This window comes from Biomphalaria glabrata, chromosome 13 (assembly GCF_947242115.1).
Source record: "Biomphalaria glabrata chromosome 13, xgBioGlab47.1, whole genome shotgun sequence".
NCBI lineage: Eukaryota > Metazoa > Mollusca > Gastropoda > Planorbidae > Biomphalaria > Biomphalaria glabrata.
The window spans coordinates 28,367,132-28,384,800 of record NC_074723.1 but is presented as its reverse complement, the minus strand read 5'-3'; the positions used below and the strand labels follow the sequence as shown (position 1 = coordinate 28,384,800).

Sequence of the window (17,669 nt, the reverse complement as noted above, 5' to 3'; positions counted from 1 at the left end):
GGAGAAAACCAGGTCATCCATTTGGTAAAATGTAGGTCGTTAAAAGGTCAAAGTTCAAGTACAGATAAACACGAAAGTTGTGAACACACCGTGCTTCGGACTAGTACAAAGACATGTAAGTTCATTTAAATATAAACCCTGTATTCTTTTTAGTATTTACTTTTTACATGCTAAGCAATATCAAGGAAACAATACTTAATCGAATTGTAAAACTGTAAAAAAGAACTTTTGTTTGTATACATTATTTTGCAAAGATGTTCCCTCCATATTGTGTTCATGAATGCGAAGTCTGCACAACAGTGAATACGACTACTGCACAACTATGCTTGCTAGAAATAGTCTCGGTGCCTCTTGAACGCACCGAAACTCAAGGGGCTACCGTATGATTCGAGATTGGCTCTTCAAGATTTGAGACGAGGCATAGGCGAACTAGGCAACAAACTAATGCATCCGATTTGTTGGGGGCCTCGCATAGGACTTTTGTATCATTTTATAGAGGAGAAAAAGCGAATAAACTTGATCTCTGTTATTGTTGGAGTACACTAGATCTAGGTTTTTAATAAAGTGCATTTCTTTTTCGCTGTATATTTTTAATTTTTCTATTTCATTTTGGGCCACCAAATTCACTTCACTTAGAGCCTCTAGTTATCCAAGGCAGCTCTGAATACAGTCTGTAGCCAATAAGAGCTACCCATTTATTGGCATGCTTTGAACCAGGATTAGACTGAGTGTCAAAATCGACTCTGACATTATCAAACAATCCGAGCCACTAAAAGCATTCATATTATGTATACAGTATACCCATCTTTATAGACCTGAATTACCCTTTATAAGTCCGTGAAATGTTATTTTATTAAAGGCGATCACAATATTAGAACATATACAATCTTTTCTTACTTTTATTCGAAGTGGACCATTCGGCGGCACACCACCGGCCGATTGGATGCCGGCCCACCGGCATTTGCTTGAATACCCATATGGTCAATCCACCGCTGTTTGCAATTCTTCCATCACATATTTTATTAGAACTAGTTTTATTTTCCTTTGTTGGTTCAAAAAAATATTTAAAAAAAGCTTATATAAATAGTTAAGGTTGTATCTTAATTCTGTTGACTATACCTAACACTTATCAAGAATTATTGTTAGTTCTTATGTAAGATAAGATAAGGCTACGAGCTCGAAAATTAAGAAAAGAAGATTAGAATATTTTTTGTGACTTCAAAGACCTAATTGTGAGCTACGTATTTTGTGACATCTAAAACGGACAAAGCTTTTGTTCCTGAGGAGCTTAAGTTATCTTTTCGCTCCTGCTCCGTACTTAGGTTTTCTTTGTTTCTCTAACTCTTATGTATTCTATATGAACTCAAAGCGTATAAGCTCTACACGTTAGACTAATAAAATTAATGATGCTACAAATTTATATTTAAACATTTAGGCCTATATCCCCATAGTGTGAAACGCTGATCTATTGGGTAATGTGAAACTAGAGCAAGCAGACGACGAGACCAGATTACGTAAATTGGACCAAATTTCTTCTTTTTATACTCTCAGACCTTGACCTTTTTTACAAACAAGGCCGCATTTTAGTTAGCGTCTAAAGTTTGGCACGCATTTGTTATCAAATACTGCTTAAAAAAACTTTTAAAACAAAATAAAACTTTTTCTTTAAATCACAATGACAACAGTTATTGGCAATGTCTTCGATTCAGATTAAAGATGTGTGCAATTTCTCACATGACTAAGCAAATCCAGATAGACCTGCGTTCTTTGTCATATTTAGTAATGCAGACGAAGCCGTTGTCCATCGAGGTCTATTGAAGTTTTCATTTCGTCTTCTGCGCATGTCTCGGCAAGGGCTTTCCTTTGGTCCTCTGTAGCAGCAATACCCATAGTAAACTATTAGGGGTGGGGATGGGAGGGGGTTATGAAATTGTTATTGTATCAAAATGTTATGCTGGTTAAGATTTTTAAAAGACGACTGTCTTGTCGTGTTTTATGCACTTCGAATCGTGTATGTGGTGGTCCTGAGCTCGAATTCTACTCTCTTCAATGTAATGCTTTGCCATTTGTTTTTGTTTTTTTCTATGTATAAATCAACTAGACAAACACAAAGACAAATATGATTTTCCTTTCTTTTTAAAAAATTACTTATAACATAAGCAATACATTTATTCAATTATGCTTTTAATCTGCATATTTAAAAAACAAACAAACTTCTATTTGTTTTTTTTTAAATAAAAAAATATTTATATTAAACGTAGCCTACTATATAGCCTGAAGTACAATCTAAAAATAGCAGCAAATAAAAAAAAAGATTTTTTTTTCTTTAGTCTTACATCTTTCTGATGTTCTTTATCATTGAAACATTATTACATCCTAGCTAACCTCCCGCAGGAAGACTGGACTTGGAAGCAGGCAGGGTTCAAACCCGGGACAATTGGAACGACAGTACAGAGCGCGTACCACACGACCAGGCAGTCAAGGCGTTTAAGTCTCATTAATTTACCTCAAACTTCAATTTTCTTTTTCAATTTTTTAATTCTAAGCTTTATTTTTGATTATTTAAAATTTAATCAAAACTAAACTAAAATAGAATTTAAAAAAACTTCGAATGTGAAAAAAAAAAAAAAGATCAGTAGTATTAGATCTATAAATTTTGTGTCTAAAAGCTACAATGGAAGTTAAATGAAGGTCCGCCCATGACTCTCTTGACTCCTGTCACCTGACTTTTATTTCACTGGGGTTGTAAACGTACTGAATGAAGTGTTTACCTAAATAGTGAAATTTCTGTACAAAAAGTAAGCCTAACCTGCTTCACCCCCTCTCTCCAAGGGAGTAAACCCCGAGGAAAAATCCCGAATCGGCGACTCTTAGCTCTTTGCAGTTTCCAGCTCACAGTGCTACATCCTGGCAGAACCTTGTGAGTCTCATCGCACTGGGGCACCGTGTTGAGAAATCTATTCTCTGATAACACGGACAAGGAAAGCAGCAGTTCTCTGTAGAGTTTCCCTGTCTCAGTACAGGGCCAACTCACCATGCGAACCAGTTTCTTTTTCACTGAAATGGCCATTTTTGGGGTGTCTATCGCGCACTCGTAAAGCAGATGGTTAACCGTCTCATCGTCTTGCTGGCAGTGTCTACAACGTGAATTGAAGTTAGGTTTGGACTTAACAAAATAGGCTCCAATTGGACAGTGTCCCGTTCTGTACCTAGCGATTGTCACCTGCTCTTCTCTGTTCAACTGCCATGTCCGATTTAGCCTGGCAGAACCTGCGACGTCGCTGATCCACTGCCCTACCTTTGGACATATCAGCTGCTTGGAGAAAGAGAGACTGCTGTCTTGCGATATTGTTCTGACCACAGCTAATGCCCAGGCATTCATTTCATTTCTAGGAGATGATCCATAGTCGCTTCGCGATTGAAGGTCAACAAAGAAAATAATCAATCATATAATTAATTTGTAATATATCTTGAGTAAATAAAATAATTTATCGATTTTTCGATTGATTTAAGTCTTGTTAGGGGCAATAAATATTTGTGGAAAGTTCCAACTTGATTCGAGAATGAAAAGTGGAAGAAATTACATGTAGGGCCTACAAGATTCCACCCATCCATCCATCCATTCATTCATCTATCCATCCGTCCATCCATCTATCCATTCATTCATCTATCCATCCATTCGCCCATCCATCCATCCATCCATCCATCTACCTATCCACCCATCCATCCACCCACCAATCCATCCATCCACCCATCCATCCACCCATCCGTCTAAAGTGAGCTTATATAAGCTTTGTAAACATAAATCACACAACTCTAATACAAAAAAAAAAACGGAATGTTCTATGTTTACCAATGGCTGTATCACACTCCTAGTCTAGACAAAAGATCAGCATATTATATTTGTCGTTAGAGTACACATGTTGACAAAGTTATGTTGACATTTGAGTATCCCTCACCTTCACACATGAAGTGTACAATGATGCTTGTGTGTCTGTGTGTGCGCTGCTCTCCACACTTCAAAAACATGTTTCTTTTGAAAAAGAAAAACAAAATACAGCCACAGTTCAAGTTTGTGGGCTAGCAATTCTTTCTTACACTCCGTAAGTTTTAAATTGAAGCGATGTGTTTAATTATTTTTTTTAACAACTTACGCTTGTACTGGCTTGTACTATAAAGGATAGTTTACTTCGAAATTAACATTTTTAGACCCGAATTGTCTTTTAAAAGATTTAGATTAAAAAGAATAGCTATTAAGAATGGCTAGTATCTCAAGTATATCTTAGTTACAAACACAGCAAGGTTTAACGATGTATAGAATTATAGTTAAAGAGTTTCATGTGTTCACAATTCAGTTCTGGTCAGTATTCGGTCTGATAGACTCTGTGTTGGAAATATTTTGCTCCACTTTACCTAACAAGTAGGCCTACTATCCATTGGCTACGCCCGTTGGTTTGTTCCCAGGCTAGAGTGCGTTTATTTTTCTATGGACCCTTCCCTTTTTAATGCTCACGTGTAACTAGAGGCGTAGTCAGCAAAATGTTCACCCGGGACTAGGTACTTTAGTGGCTACCCCACCCCATTTCCATGAACATGACATAGAAATATAGGCTGCGTGTGGCGCCCCCCCCCCTGAAGGAACGCCCGCATAATCGTGCCCCCCCCCTCACTACGACTCTGCGAGTAAAGCTCACGCTCCTCCATAGATTTCTTTGGCCAGCAAATTCTAGTATTTATTACGTTGAATTTAACCGACCCGTCAATTCTAGTAGCACTTCTCCCCCACCTCCCAAATCTCCGCCTTATTCACACCAGTGGCGTCACTATTCGACTATTCTGCCTTTCACTTGTTTTTTTTTTTTTTCAAAATATTTGATAGGCACTATGATATTTATTTGGCATTTACTTTTTTTTTCATATTACATCCTATTCACATAATACTTTAGCCTTACCCCCTCCCACCCTTATTTTTTTAGCACCTTCAATAAAACTGCCCACATTTTAACAATTCCTTTTCGACCAATGTATTGTAGCAAACGTTACGATTAATCCGAACGGCCTGCTTTAAATTGGCATTTCCCAAACTTCTGGCCTGTGAATTGTATATTATTTTTTCCTTTCTCCCTTTTCTCCCGTCCTCGCCCCTGGCCACTATAAAAAAAAAACGCGAAGTTAATTATCTGATACGTCTAATTCGCATGGCTCGCTTTATAAAGCACCCTGCCAAACATTCTTATTGCACGTGAATTTGATTACCGGTAACACCCCCCCCCACCTCTCCGTTACGCCTTGGAAAATTCTCTTCGGCTTTTCATCACTTTATGGAAATATTTGAAAAGTTCTTTCGGCCGGAGAACTTTTTTGTTTTTAATTTTGCATGCTGCGCATATAGTGCTCACATATCATTTTGGGCACACCTCCCTCTTCTCAATTTTAACGCTCCCCTAACATAATTGTGGTCCATTATATATAGTATGTTTAGTTCACTGGCGGATCCAGGGGGGGGGGGCGGTAGGGGCGATCGCCCCCCCCACTCGGCCGACCCCCCCCCCGGGGGGGGGAGGCGGACGAACTTTAGTATAGGATTCACACAATTTGTATACGAATTTATTACTTATGTTAAAAATATATACAAATTATTTATATTTCAACCTATTTTTAGATTATTTCGCCCCCCCTCTAGTATGTTGGCCGATTTGGTGGGGTCGGGAGGGGGTGATGGTATCAATCCCGCCCCCCCCCCCCTACACTTTCGAGTGGGGGGGGGGCGGTCCGATTTATTTGTAGAAATCACAGCTTGCTAACAAAATCAATTAAATATCTATATTATTAAAAATTGTTATTGATATTTTAACCGATCTTTATGTCGTTCCCTGTTTGCCGATTGGTGGGGGGGGGGGGGCGAATACCTCTACTGCCCTTCCCACCTAAACCTTTGAGTGGGGGGGGGCGGTCCGTTTTTATGGAGAAATCATAGTTTGTGAACAAAATTAGTTGAATTAACGGTGACCGGTCACTTCATTCCCGGTCACTTCATCCCCGGTCACTTCATCCCCGGTCATTTCATCCCCGGTCACTTCATCCCCGGTCACTTCATCCCCGGTCATTTCATCCCCTGGTCATTTCATCCCCTGGTCACTTCATCCCCCGGTCACTTCATCCCCCGGTCATTTCATCCCCTGGTCACTTCATCCCCCGGTCATTTCATCCCCTGGTCACTTCATCCCCGGTCACTTCATCCCCTGATATTTTCATCATCTGATAATTTTATCTAACAAATTGTAATTTTAAAAAGCATTAAATAAGCAATATTTAATGTATTCCTTTTTTATTTAAATGACAGAGAGAGAGAAAGAGATAGAGAGAGAGAGAGAGAGAATCACACCCTAAATATACATGCAAGATTATTTCCAATAAGCACTCAAACAATTAATTTTAAGGATATAGGAACCTCATCATGAATGAATATCAATAAACAAAATACATACTTACATTTACATGTAGAAATGAAATATCGATAGAAATAAAGTCCTATAACACAATTTGTAACTTTAATGTTTATAAGGAAGACCGCCTTTATTAGAAAAAAATAAAACCTTATTACAAGGCTAAAAATGACTCGCCCATTTTCAAGAAAGAGCGATTGAAAAATCAAATAAAGTGAAACATGGTCGTATTTTCACCACAGCTTGACCTTTGATTATAAGTTATCAGCGGCACGGTCATAATTATTGTAATCGCACTTCTATCTCTCAAAAGATTTCCACTACTTGCACCACACATTGACCTTTGATTATAAGTTATCAGCGGCACGGTCATAATTATTCTAATCGCACTTCTATCTCTCAAAAGATTCCCACTACTTGCACTACACCTTGGCCTTTGATGATAAGTTATCAGCGGCACGGTCATAATTATTCTAATCGCACTTCTATCTCTCAAAAGATTCCCACTACTTGCACTACACCTTGGCCTTTAATCATTACGCTATAGATAAGTACACATCCAGATTTACCATATAATATTAGATTTCTCATTAAGAATACAAAGTGGAAGAGGAAACACTATAAACGCATTAGTAATATGTCATAAAATGTAAAAAAGAAAGCATTCTACATAATCATATTTATAAATAAAATATTTAATTGGGGATGAAATGACCGGGGGATGAAGTGACCGGGGGATGAAGTGACCAGGGGATGAAATGACCAGGGGATGAAATGACCGAGGATGAAGTGACCGGGGATGAAGTGACCGGGGATGAAATGACCGGGGATGAAGTGACCGAGGATGAAGTGACCGGGAACCGAATTAACATATACATTTTATATTATGTCGCTCCCTTTCTGGTATCTTAGCCGATTCGGTGGGGTGAGGGGGGGGGGCGATTGCATGTACTGCCCTCCCCACTCTAGCCCTCTGAGTGCTGGGGTGGGCGGTCCTATTTTTGTGTAGAATCATAGTTTGTGAACAAAATTAGTTGAATATCTATATAATATAAACTACGTATTGATATGTGACCCATTGTATATTATGTCGTACAATATTCTAATCTCAAATTGTATCATTAGTAAATTTAAATGAAAAAGGGTTGTACCAGTTTGGAGGGGCGATACATGCAATCACATTACCCCCATCGGAAAAATCAATACTTTTTCTTTTTGTATTATAGTTAAGAAATTACAAAATTTAAAAAAATCTGTCACTAATATAATTTATATACACTATAAATTAAATTCTTATATCGAGTCGCCCCACCCCTATTCTTTAATGCCAAATGCAATATTTAGCAGAAATTATTAAAGAAGCGAAGATTAATCGTTTTCACTCTACCGCCCCTCCCATTTCCAGACAGAGTTTATTTATATAATTTCACATGAATTTATCATAATTATTTTAAGAAAGACTTTCCATTGGAAAAGTTACAATTCAAACGAAATTTTTCAGTATAAAAGTCATGATTGAGATGAGTTCTAAACTCAAATAATGTTTTCATAGTCGCCTTTTCCCAACCTTTACTCAATCTGATATTTTTCTAGTTAAATAAATTTGGGACTATAACTCACAATTTATACTTTAATTTTCTTAAATACTATTTATCGAATAATTTTTTTTTTCGGCGGCGATCCTCAAAGCAAAAAGCTAAATATGTGGGGTATCCTATCTTTTCAAGAAACAAATCAGTTTTATTTGCAATGTATTATGGGCCTATAAATTTATATTAGAATATTTTTCAAGTAGAACATTATTCGAAAGGTCCTTTTTTAATAGTATGAATAATAAGCTTTAGGTCAGGAGAATACGTTTCTGCAGTGAAGAATGCAAGAAAACGCTTTTGGCGTAGGGGCTTCGCCCCGAAGTCCTTTGATGAAAATGAAATGTAGGTGTCAGGAGAATGCGTTTCTACAGTGAAGAATGCAAGAAAACCTTTTTTGCGTCGGGGCTTCGCCCCGAAATCCATTGATGAATAATGAGCTGTAGATGTCAGGAGAAAGCGTTTCTGCAGTGAAGAAGGCTAAAAAAAACGCTTTTGGCGTCATGGCTTCGACCCGAACTCCATTCATGAATAATGAGTTGTAGATGTCAGGAGAATGCGTTTCTGCAGTGAAGAATGAAAGAAAACGCTTTTGGCGTCGGGGCCTCGCCCCGAAGTCCATTGATGAAAATGAGCTGTAGATGTCAGGAGAATGCGTTTCTGCAGTGAAGAATGCAAGAAAACCTTTTTTGCGTCGGGGCTTCGCCCCGAAGTCCATTGATGAATAATGAGCTGTAGATGTCAGGAGAAAGCGTTTCTGCAGTGAAGAAGGCTAAAAAAAACGCTTTTGGCGTCATGTCTTCGACCCGAACTCCATTCATGAATAATGAGTTGTAGATGTCAGGAGAATGCGTTTCTGCAGTGAAGAATGAAAGAAAACGCTTTTGGCGTCGGGGCCTCGCCCCGAAGTCCATTGATGAAAATGAGCTGTAGATGTCAGGAGAATGCGTTTCTGCAGTGAAGAATGCAAGAAAACCTTTTTTGCGTCGGGGCTTCGCCCCGAAGTCCATTGATGAATAATGAGCTGTAGATGTCAGGAGAATGCGATTCTGCAGTGAAGAATGCAAGAAAACCTTTTTTTGCATCGGGGCTTCGCCCCGAAATCCATTGATGAATAATGAGCTGTAGATGTCAGGAGAATGCGTTTCTGCAGTGAAGAATGCAAGAAAACGCTTTTGGCGTCGGGGCCTCGCCCCGAAGTCCATTGATGAATAATGAGCTGTAGATGTCAGGAGAATGCGATTCAGCAGTGAAGAATGCAAGAAAACCTTTTTTTGCATCGGGGCTTCGCCCCGAAATCCATTGATGAATAATGAGCTGTAGATGTCAGGAGAATGCGTTTCTGCAGTGAAGAATGCAAGAAAACGCTTTTGGCGTCGGGGCCTCGCCCCGAAGTCCATTGATGAAAATGAGCTGTAGATGTCAGGAGAATGCGTTTCTGCAGTGAAGAATGCAAGAAAACCTTTTTTGCGTCGGGGCCTCGCCCCGAAGTCCATTGATGAATAATGAGCTGTAGATGTCAGGAGAATGCGTTTCTGCAGTGAAGAATGCAAGAAAACGCTTTTGGCGTCGGGGCCTCGCCCCGAAGTCCATTGATGAAAATGAGATGTAGATGTCAGGAGAATGCGTTTCTGCAGTGAAGAATGCAAGAAAACCTTTTTTGCGTCGGGGCTTCGCCCCGAAATCCATTGATGAATAATGAGCTGTAGATGTCAGGAGAAAGCGTTTCTGCAGTGAAGAAGGCTAAAAAAAACGCTTTTGGCGTCATGGCTTCGACCCGAACTCCATTTATGAATAATGAGTTGTAGATGTCAGGAGAATGCGTTTCTGCAGTGAAGAATGCAAGAAAACGCTTTTGGCGTCGGGGCCTCGCCCCGAAGTCCTTTGATGAAAATGAGCTGTAGATGTCAGGAGAATGCGTTTCTGCAGTGAAGAATGCAAGAAAACCTTTTTTGCGTCGGGGCTTCGCCCCGAAATCCATTGATGAATAATGAGCTGTAGATGTCAGGAGAATGCGATTCTGCAGTGAAGAATGCAAGAAAACCTTTTTTTGCATCGGGGCTTCGCCCCGAAATCCATTGATGAATAATGAGCTGTAGATGTCAGGAGAATGCGTTTCTGCAGTGAAGAATGCAAGAAAACGCTTTTGGCGTCGGGGCCTCGCCCCGAATTCCATTGATGAAAATGAGCTGTAGATGTCAGGAGAATGCGTTTCTGCAGTGAAGAATGGAAGAAAACCTTTTTTGCGTCGGGGCTTCGCCCCGAAGTCCATTGATGAATAATGAGCTGTAGATGTCAGGAGAATGCGTTTCTGCAGTGAAGAATGCAAGAAAACGCTTTTGGCGTCGGGGCCTCGCCCCGAAGTCCATTGATGAAAATGAGCTGTAGATGTCAGGAGAATGCGTTTCTGCAGTGAAGAATGCAAGAAAACCTTTTTTGCGTCGGGGCTTCGCCCCGAAGTCCATTGATGAATAATGAGCTGTAGATGTCAGGAGAATGCGATTCAGCAGTGAAGAATGCAAGAAAACCTTTTTTTGCATCGGGGCTTCGCCCCGAAATCCATTGATGAATAATGAGCTGTAGATGTCAGGAGAATGCGTTTCTGCAGTGAAGAATGCAAGAAAACGCTTTTGGCGTCGGGGCCTCGCCCCGAAGTCCATTGATGAAAATGAGCAGTAGATGTCAGGAGAATGCGTTTCTGCAGTGAAGAATGCAAGAAAACCTTTTTTGCGTCGGGGCTTCGCCCCGAAGTCCATTGATGAATAATGAGCTGTAGATGTCAGGAGAATGCGTTTCTGCAGTGAAGAATGCAAAAAAAAAACGCTTTTGGCGTCGGGGCTTCGCCCCGAACTCCATTGATGAATAATGAGCTGTAGATGTCAGGAGAATGCGTTTCTGCAGTGAAGAATGCAAGAAAACGCTTTTGGCGTCGGGGCTTCGCCCCGAATTCCATTGATGAATAATGAGGTGTACTTGTCAGGAGAATACGTTTCCACAGTGAAAAAAGCAAGAAAACACTTTTGTCGTCGGGGCCTTATAGCTCTGCCCCAGTTGTTTTGTTTTTCGCCGAAGGTTGAGAAATGATATATATATATATATATATATATATATATATATATGTGCGCGCGCGCGCTGTACGCACGTTTATGCATAGGGTTAGGGTTTACTGGGCGTTAGGGTTAGGGTTTGGAAAAAAATCGCCCCCCCCCCACTCCAAAGTTCTGGATCCGCTAGTGGTTTAGTTTGATTATAACGGCCCGCTTATATCCACCTTCCACACACCAACACATACTTCTGGCTGGAGAATTCTGGTATCACTTTACTCACTTCCGCCCATAGAGCATACACATTTGTGATTGGCTAGATCGTTGTAAGATCACCCACGTGTTTAGGAAGATGTCTTAAAGCGGGCCTATTTTATTCCCACAAAACACCTTCACAGAACGAAAGTAAGCAGATTGGGTTAAACTTGACCTTTCTAAATTTAGATTAGATTTAAACAACTGTAGAATTGTTTTAAATCTATCTTACTGCAGACTCCTCGCGTGAAAGCAATAGAATGGTCTTTAGAATGAAAAGACGTTACTTCATTGTAAAACTTCAATCATTGGTACTGTCGAAGTTTTTCCTTGATTTCTACTCAAATATGGTTTTACAAATAAAACGGAAACATTATTATCTGGAAGGGGGTGCGCCCCACATTTTGAGAAGCGCTGCTTTAACTTGTGCTTATGTATGTTTTTATTTCAGTCAAAAGAAATGATTTTGACGTACACTGCATGTGCCGTTCTGGCATACTTCCTGATCAAATACATTATCAACTTCTTCGCTTATCGCAGAGCATATTTTAAGCTGCCAACTCCTCCTGGCTATAGCTATGTAACTGGAACAATGCATTTAGTAAGTATCTATGATACATGATCTTAAAGGGCAACAGTTGGTTTAATTTTAATGTTGTTGTTTTTTTTTTATAAAACAGGGACATTTTTTTTTACATCCTCCAATTATTATAGAACGATTGGGACACAACTCTTGCCATACAGTCACCCCACAGCCTACAAATCTCTTTGTTCCAATCCATAAGTTCCAAACCCATTTTTTTTACTAGTGGCATATATCGAGAAAGACTCACTATTCAATCTTTAGTATCTTGATTCTTTCTTAGCAGATTTTGTTGGTTTGAGGTTCACGCCCACTTTGGAGCTCCTTGAAATGATTCTGCAAGCTCTTCCCTCTTTATAAAGCTTACATTAATTTCGTATGTCCGTCTCTGTCTTTCTGTCTGTGTAGCTCAAGTCTTTTCACGGTTTTTCTCCCATTTCCCATTCTCGGATCAAGTTGGAACTTTGCACAATTTAAAGTATTTTTTTTTTAGACTTTGCTCGTTTTTTGTTTTGGTTCAAATCACTGAACGTTTGTATTGACGTCATTATTAGAAAATGAACTGAAAACAAAACAAAACAAAAAAACGGATTCACCATTTTAGATAGATTCGTTGCATGGTGATATCTAGGGTGAAAAAATGTTTCTCTTTTCAAGGGAGAAGGTAGCATTGTAAAGTTTTTAGAAAGTACAAAGATAAAGGCACATTCCTAGTTCTATATGCTTGGACAAATTTCTACAAAAGCTCATTCTTCCCTAGTGCTATTAGAGCATGGAATGGGTTGCCTGAGCTAGCCAGGAAAACTAGTGACTTGGCAGAATTTAAGTCATTGGTTAACATTCATGACTAGATGCATGACGCGAAGGACGTAATCATCTTCATATAAGATAAGAAGTAATGATAGTTGAGTCAATGAGTTAGTATATCGCATGTCTGGGAGTTAGTTAGTGACGTATTTTGACTTCAAAATTTTTTTTTGTAAGCCAGATTTCTTTCTCTATAAAACAATTTAAAATATAGACAAAATTCCATCAATTTTCCGTAAACAAAAACCCATAATACTTTAACAAAATAGCCTTTTGGTGTATAAGTTGGCACCATAGTTTTGTTAGTTTGTAATTCAGAACTGTTTGATCTCATGAAGTATCCAGGAAATAACGAAGAAGGTTTAGCGTCTGAACTTGAGATGGCCAAGAAATATAAATACTTCCATCTTTGGTGGGCCGGACCGCTGTTACCCATCGTGGTAGCTTACCATCCAGATGTATTGAGACACATCTTAAAGTCTTCAGGTACGTGTGTTGAGAGATGTTTAATAGAGCATTCACGCTAAGTTACCTAGGTTAGTGACGTAGCTCAGATACATAGTTAATTAATGAAGAACTAAATGACTGTTTGAAGAACTGAATGTTTGTTTGAAAAACTGAATGTTTGTTTGAAAAACTAGGGTTCTTTTTTTGAAGAACTAAATGTTTGAAGACTTAAGTGTTTGTTTGAAGAACTAAATATTTGAAGAACTTAGTGTTTGAAGAACTAAATGTTTGAAGAACTAAGTGTTTGTTTAAAGAACTAAGAGCTTGTTTGAAGAACTTTTTTTTTTTTTTTTGAAGAACTGAATGTTTTTTGAAGAACTAAATGTTTGAAGAATTAAGTATTTGTTTAAAAACTAAATGTTTGTTTGAAGAGCTAAGAGTTTGTTTGAAGAACTAAGTGTTTGTTTGAAGACCTAAATGTTTTTTTGAAGAACTAAGTGTTTGTTTGAAGAACTAAATGTTTGAAGAATTAAGTGTTTGTTTGAAAAACTAAATGTTTGAAGAACTAAGTGTTTGTTTGTAAAACTAAATGTTTGTTTGAAGAACTAAATGTTTGAAGACTTAAGTGTTGGTTGAAGAACTAAATATTTGAAGAACTTAGTGTTTGAAGAACTGAATGTTTGAAGAACTAAGTGTTTGTTTGAAGAACTAAGAGCTTGCTTAAAGAACTAATTTTTTTATTTTTTATTTTTTTAAGAACTGAATGTTTTTTGAAGAACTAAATGTTTGAAGAATTAAGTATTTGTTTAAGAACTAAATGTTTGTTTGAAGAACTAAGAGTTTGTTTGAAGAACTAAGTGTTTGTTTGAAGACCTAAATGTTTGTTTGAAGAACTAAGTGTTTGTTTGTAAAACTAAATGTTTTTTGAAGAACTAAATGTTTGAAGACTTAAGTGTTTGTTTGAAGAATTAAATGTTTGAAGAACTAAGTGTTTGTTTGTAGATCTAAATGTTTGTTTGAAGAACTAAATGTTTGAAGACTTAAGTGTTTGTTTGAAGAACTAAATATTTGAAGAACTAAGTGTTTGTTTGAAGAACTAAATGTTTGAAGAATTAAGTGTTTGTTTGAAAAACTAAATGTTTGAAGAACTAAGTGTTTGTTTGTAAAACTAAATGTTTTTTGAAGAACTAAATGTTTGAAGACTTAAGTGTTTGTTTGAAGAATTAAATGTTTGAAGAACTAAGTGTTTGTATGTAGAACTAAATGTTTGTTTGAAGAACTAAATGTTTGAAGACTTAAGTGTTTGTTTGAAGAACTAAATATTTGAAGAACTAAGTGTTTGTTTGAAGAACTAAATGTTTGAAGAATTAAGTGTTTGTTTGAAAAACTAAATGTTTGAAGAACTAAGTGTTTGTTTGTAAAACTAAATGTTTTTTGAAGAACTAAATGTTTGAAGACTTAAGTGTTTGTTTGTAGAACTAAATGTTTGTTTGAAGAACTAAATATTTGAAGAACTAAGTGTTTGTTTGAAGAACTAAGAACTTCTTTGAAGAACTAAATGTCCCCGTCCCCCCCCCCCCCCCCCCCGAAGAACTAAGTGTTTGTTTGAAGAACTAAATGTTTATTTGAAGAACTAAATGTTTTTCTTTAAAGAGCTAAGTGTTTGTAGAACTAAGGGTTTGTTTAAAGAACCAAGTGTTTGTAGAACTAAGGGTTTGTGTGAAGAACTATGTGTTTGTTAATTCATTATTAGTTTCTTAACTATAAGTGAAACTCTATATTCCAGTTTCTGTCTCCCCCATCAAAATCTCTTTCTTTATTGTCACACTCTACATGCTGATCACAATGTATATATTCAGTATCACAATGTACATATTCAGTATCACAATGTATATATTCAGTATCATAATGTATATATTCAGTATCACAATGTATATATTCAGTATCACAATGTATATATTCAGTATCACAATGTATATATTCAGTATCACAATGTATATATTGAGTATCATTATGTATATATTCAGTATCACAATGTATATATTCAGTATCATAATGTATATATTCAGTATCACAATGTATATATTCAGTATCACAATGTATATACTCAGTATCACAATGTATATATTCAGTATCACAATGTATATATTGAGTATCATAATGTATATATTCAGTATCACAATGTATATATTCAGTATCATAATGTATATATTCAGTATCACAATGTATATATTCAGTATCACAATGTATATATATTCAGTATCACAATGTATATATTCAGTATCACTATGTATATATTCAGTATCACTATGTATATATTCAGTATCACTATGTATATATTCAGTATCACAATGTACATATTCAGTATCACAATGTACATATTCAGTATCACAATGTACATATTCAGTATCACAAAGTACATATTCAGTATCACAATGTATATATTCAGTATCACAATGTATATATTCAGTATCACAATATTTTTATTCAGTATCACAATGTATTTATTCAGTATCAAAATGTATTTATATTTATTCAGTATCACAATGTACATATTCAGTATCACAATATATTTATTCAGTATCACAATGTATTTATTCAGTATCACAATGTATTTATTCAGTATCACAATGTATTTATTCAGTATCACAATGTATATATTCAGTATCACAATGTACATATTCAGTATCACAATATTCCTCAAACTACACTACATATTCAGTATCACAATATATTTATTCAGTATCACAATGTATTTATTCAGTATCACAATGTATTTATTCAGTATCACAATGTATTTATTCAGTATCACAATGTATATATTCAGTATCATAATGTATATATTCAGTATCACAATGTATATATTCAGTATCACAATGTATATATATTCAGTATCACAATGTATATATTCAGTATCACTATGTATATATTCAGTATCACTATGTATATATTCAGTATCACAATGTACATATTCAGTATCACAATGTACATATTCAGTATCACAATGTACATATTCAGTATCACAAAGTACATATTCAGTATCACAATGTATATATTCAGTATCACAATGTATATATTCAGTATCATAATGTATATATTCAGTATCACAATGTATATATTCAGTATCACAATGTATATATTCAGTATCGCAATGTATATACTCAGTATCACAATGTATATATTCAGTATCACAATGTATATATTGAGTATCATAATGTATATATTCAGTATCACAATGTATATATTCAGTATCACAATATTTTTATTCAGTATCACAATGTATTTATTCAGTATCAAAATGTATTTATATTTATTCAGTATCACAATGTACATATTCAGTATCACAATATATTTATTCAGTATCACAATGTATTTATTCAGTATCACAATGTATTTATTCAGTATCACAATGTATTTATTCAGTATCACAATGTATATATTCAGTATCACAATGTACATATTCAGTATCACAATATTCCTCAAACTACACTACATATTCAGTATCACAATATATTTATTCAGTATCACAATGTATTTATTCAGTATCACAATGTATTTATTCAGTATCACAATGTATTTATTCAGTATCACAATGTATATATTCAGTATCATAATGTATATATTCAGTATCACAATGTATATATTCAGTATCACAATGTATATATATTCAGTATCACAATGTATATATTCAGTATCACTATGTATATATTCAGTATCACTATGTATATATTCAGTATCACAATGTACATATTCAGTATCACAATGTACATATTCAGTATCACAATGTACATATTCAGTATCACAAAGTACATATTCAGTATCACAATGTATATATTCAGTATCACAATGTATATATTCAGTATCATAATGTATATATTCAGTATCACAATGTATATATTCAGTATCACAATGTATATATTCAGTATCGCAATGTATATACTCAGTATCACAATGTATATATTCAGTATCACAATGTATATATTGAGTATCATAATGTATATATTCAGTATCACAATGTATATATTCAGTATCACAATATTTTTATTCAGTATCACAATGTATTTATTCAGTATCAAAATGTATTTATATTTATTCAGTATCACAATGTACATATTCAGTATCACAATATATTTATTCAGTATCACAATGTATTTATTCAGTATCACAATGTATTTATTCAGTATCACAATGTATTTATTCAGTATCACAATGTATATATTCAGTATCACAATGTACATATTCAGTATCACAATATTCCTCAAACTACAGCGCCCAAGCCACGATCTAAGATTTTAGCCACTTCTTATGACATGGGCGTTCCTTGGCTCGGTGAGGGTCTCATTCTCTCCAACGGACCAGGTTGGGCCAGAAATCGCAGGCTCTTGACTCCTGCCTTTCATTTTGACATTTTGAAACCATACATCGAGGTGTACAACCAGTGTGCCGACATTTTAATTGTAAGTAGGAACTGCATTCTTGACTGTTTTAATTGTAAGTA

General features: G+C 36.1%; 1 protein-coding gene across 2 annotated transcripts in view; it reads left to right on the top strand.

The window, feature by feature from the left end:
• The window catches only part of LOC106077873 (cytochrome P450 4F4-like), a 31,840-nt gene continuing 14,171 nt past the window's right edge, over nucleotides 1–17,669 (top strand). The window contains exons 1-4 of one of the 2 annotated variants that reach the window (XM_056008042.1): nucleotides 1–115; nucleotides 11,786–11,935; nucleotides 13,063–13,210; nucleotides 17,441–17,628. In XM_056008042.1, the coding sequence (XP_055864017.1) occupies nucleotides 11,795–11,935; nucleotides 13,063–13,210; nucleotides 17,441–17,628 (477 nt within the window). In that variant the 5' untranslated portion in view covers nucleotides 1–115; nucleotides 11,786–11,794. Of the gene's footprint in view, nucleotides 116–3,984; nucleotides 4,104–11,785; nucleotides 11,936–13,062; nucleotides 13,211–17,440; nucleotides 17,629–17,669 lie in introns of those variants that run through there. The other variant, XM_056008043.1, reaches the window with a different exon arrangement.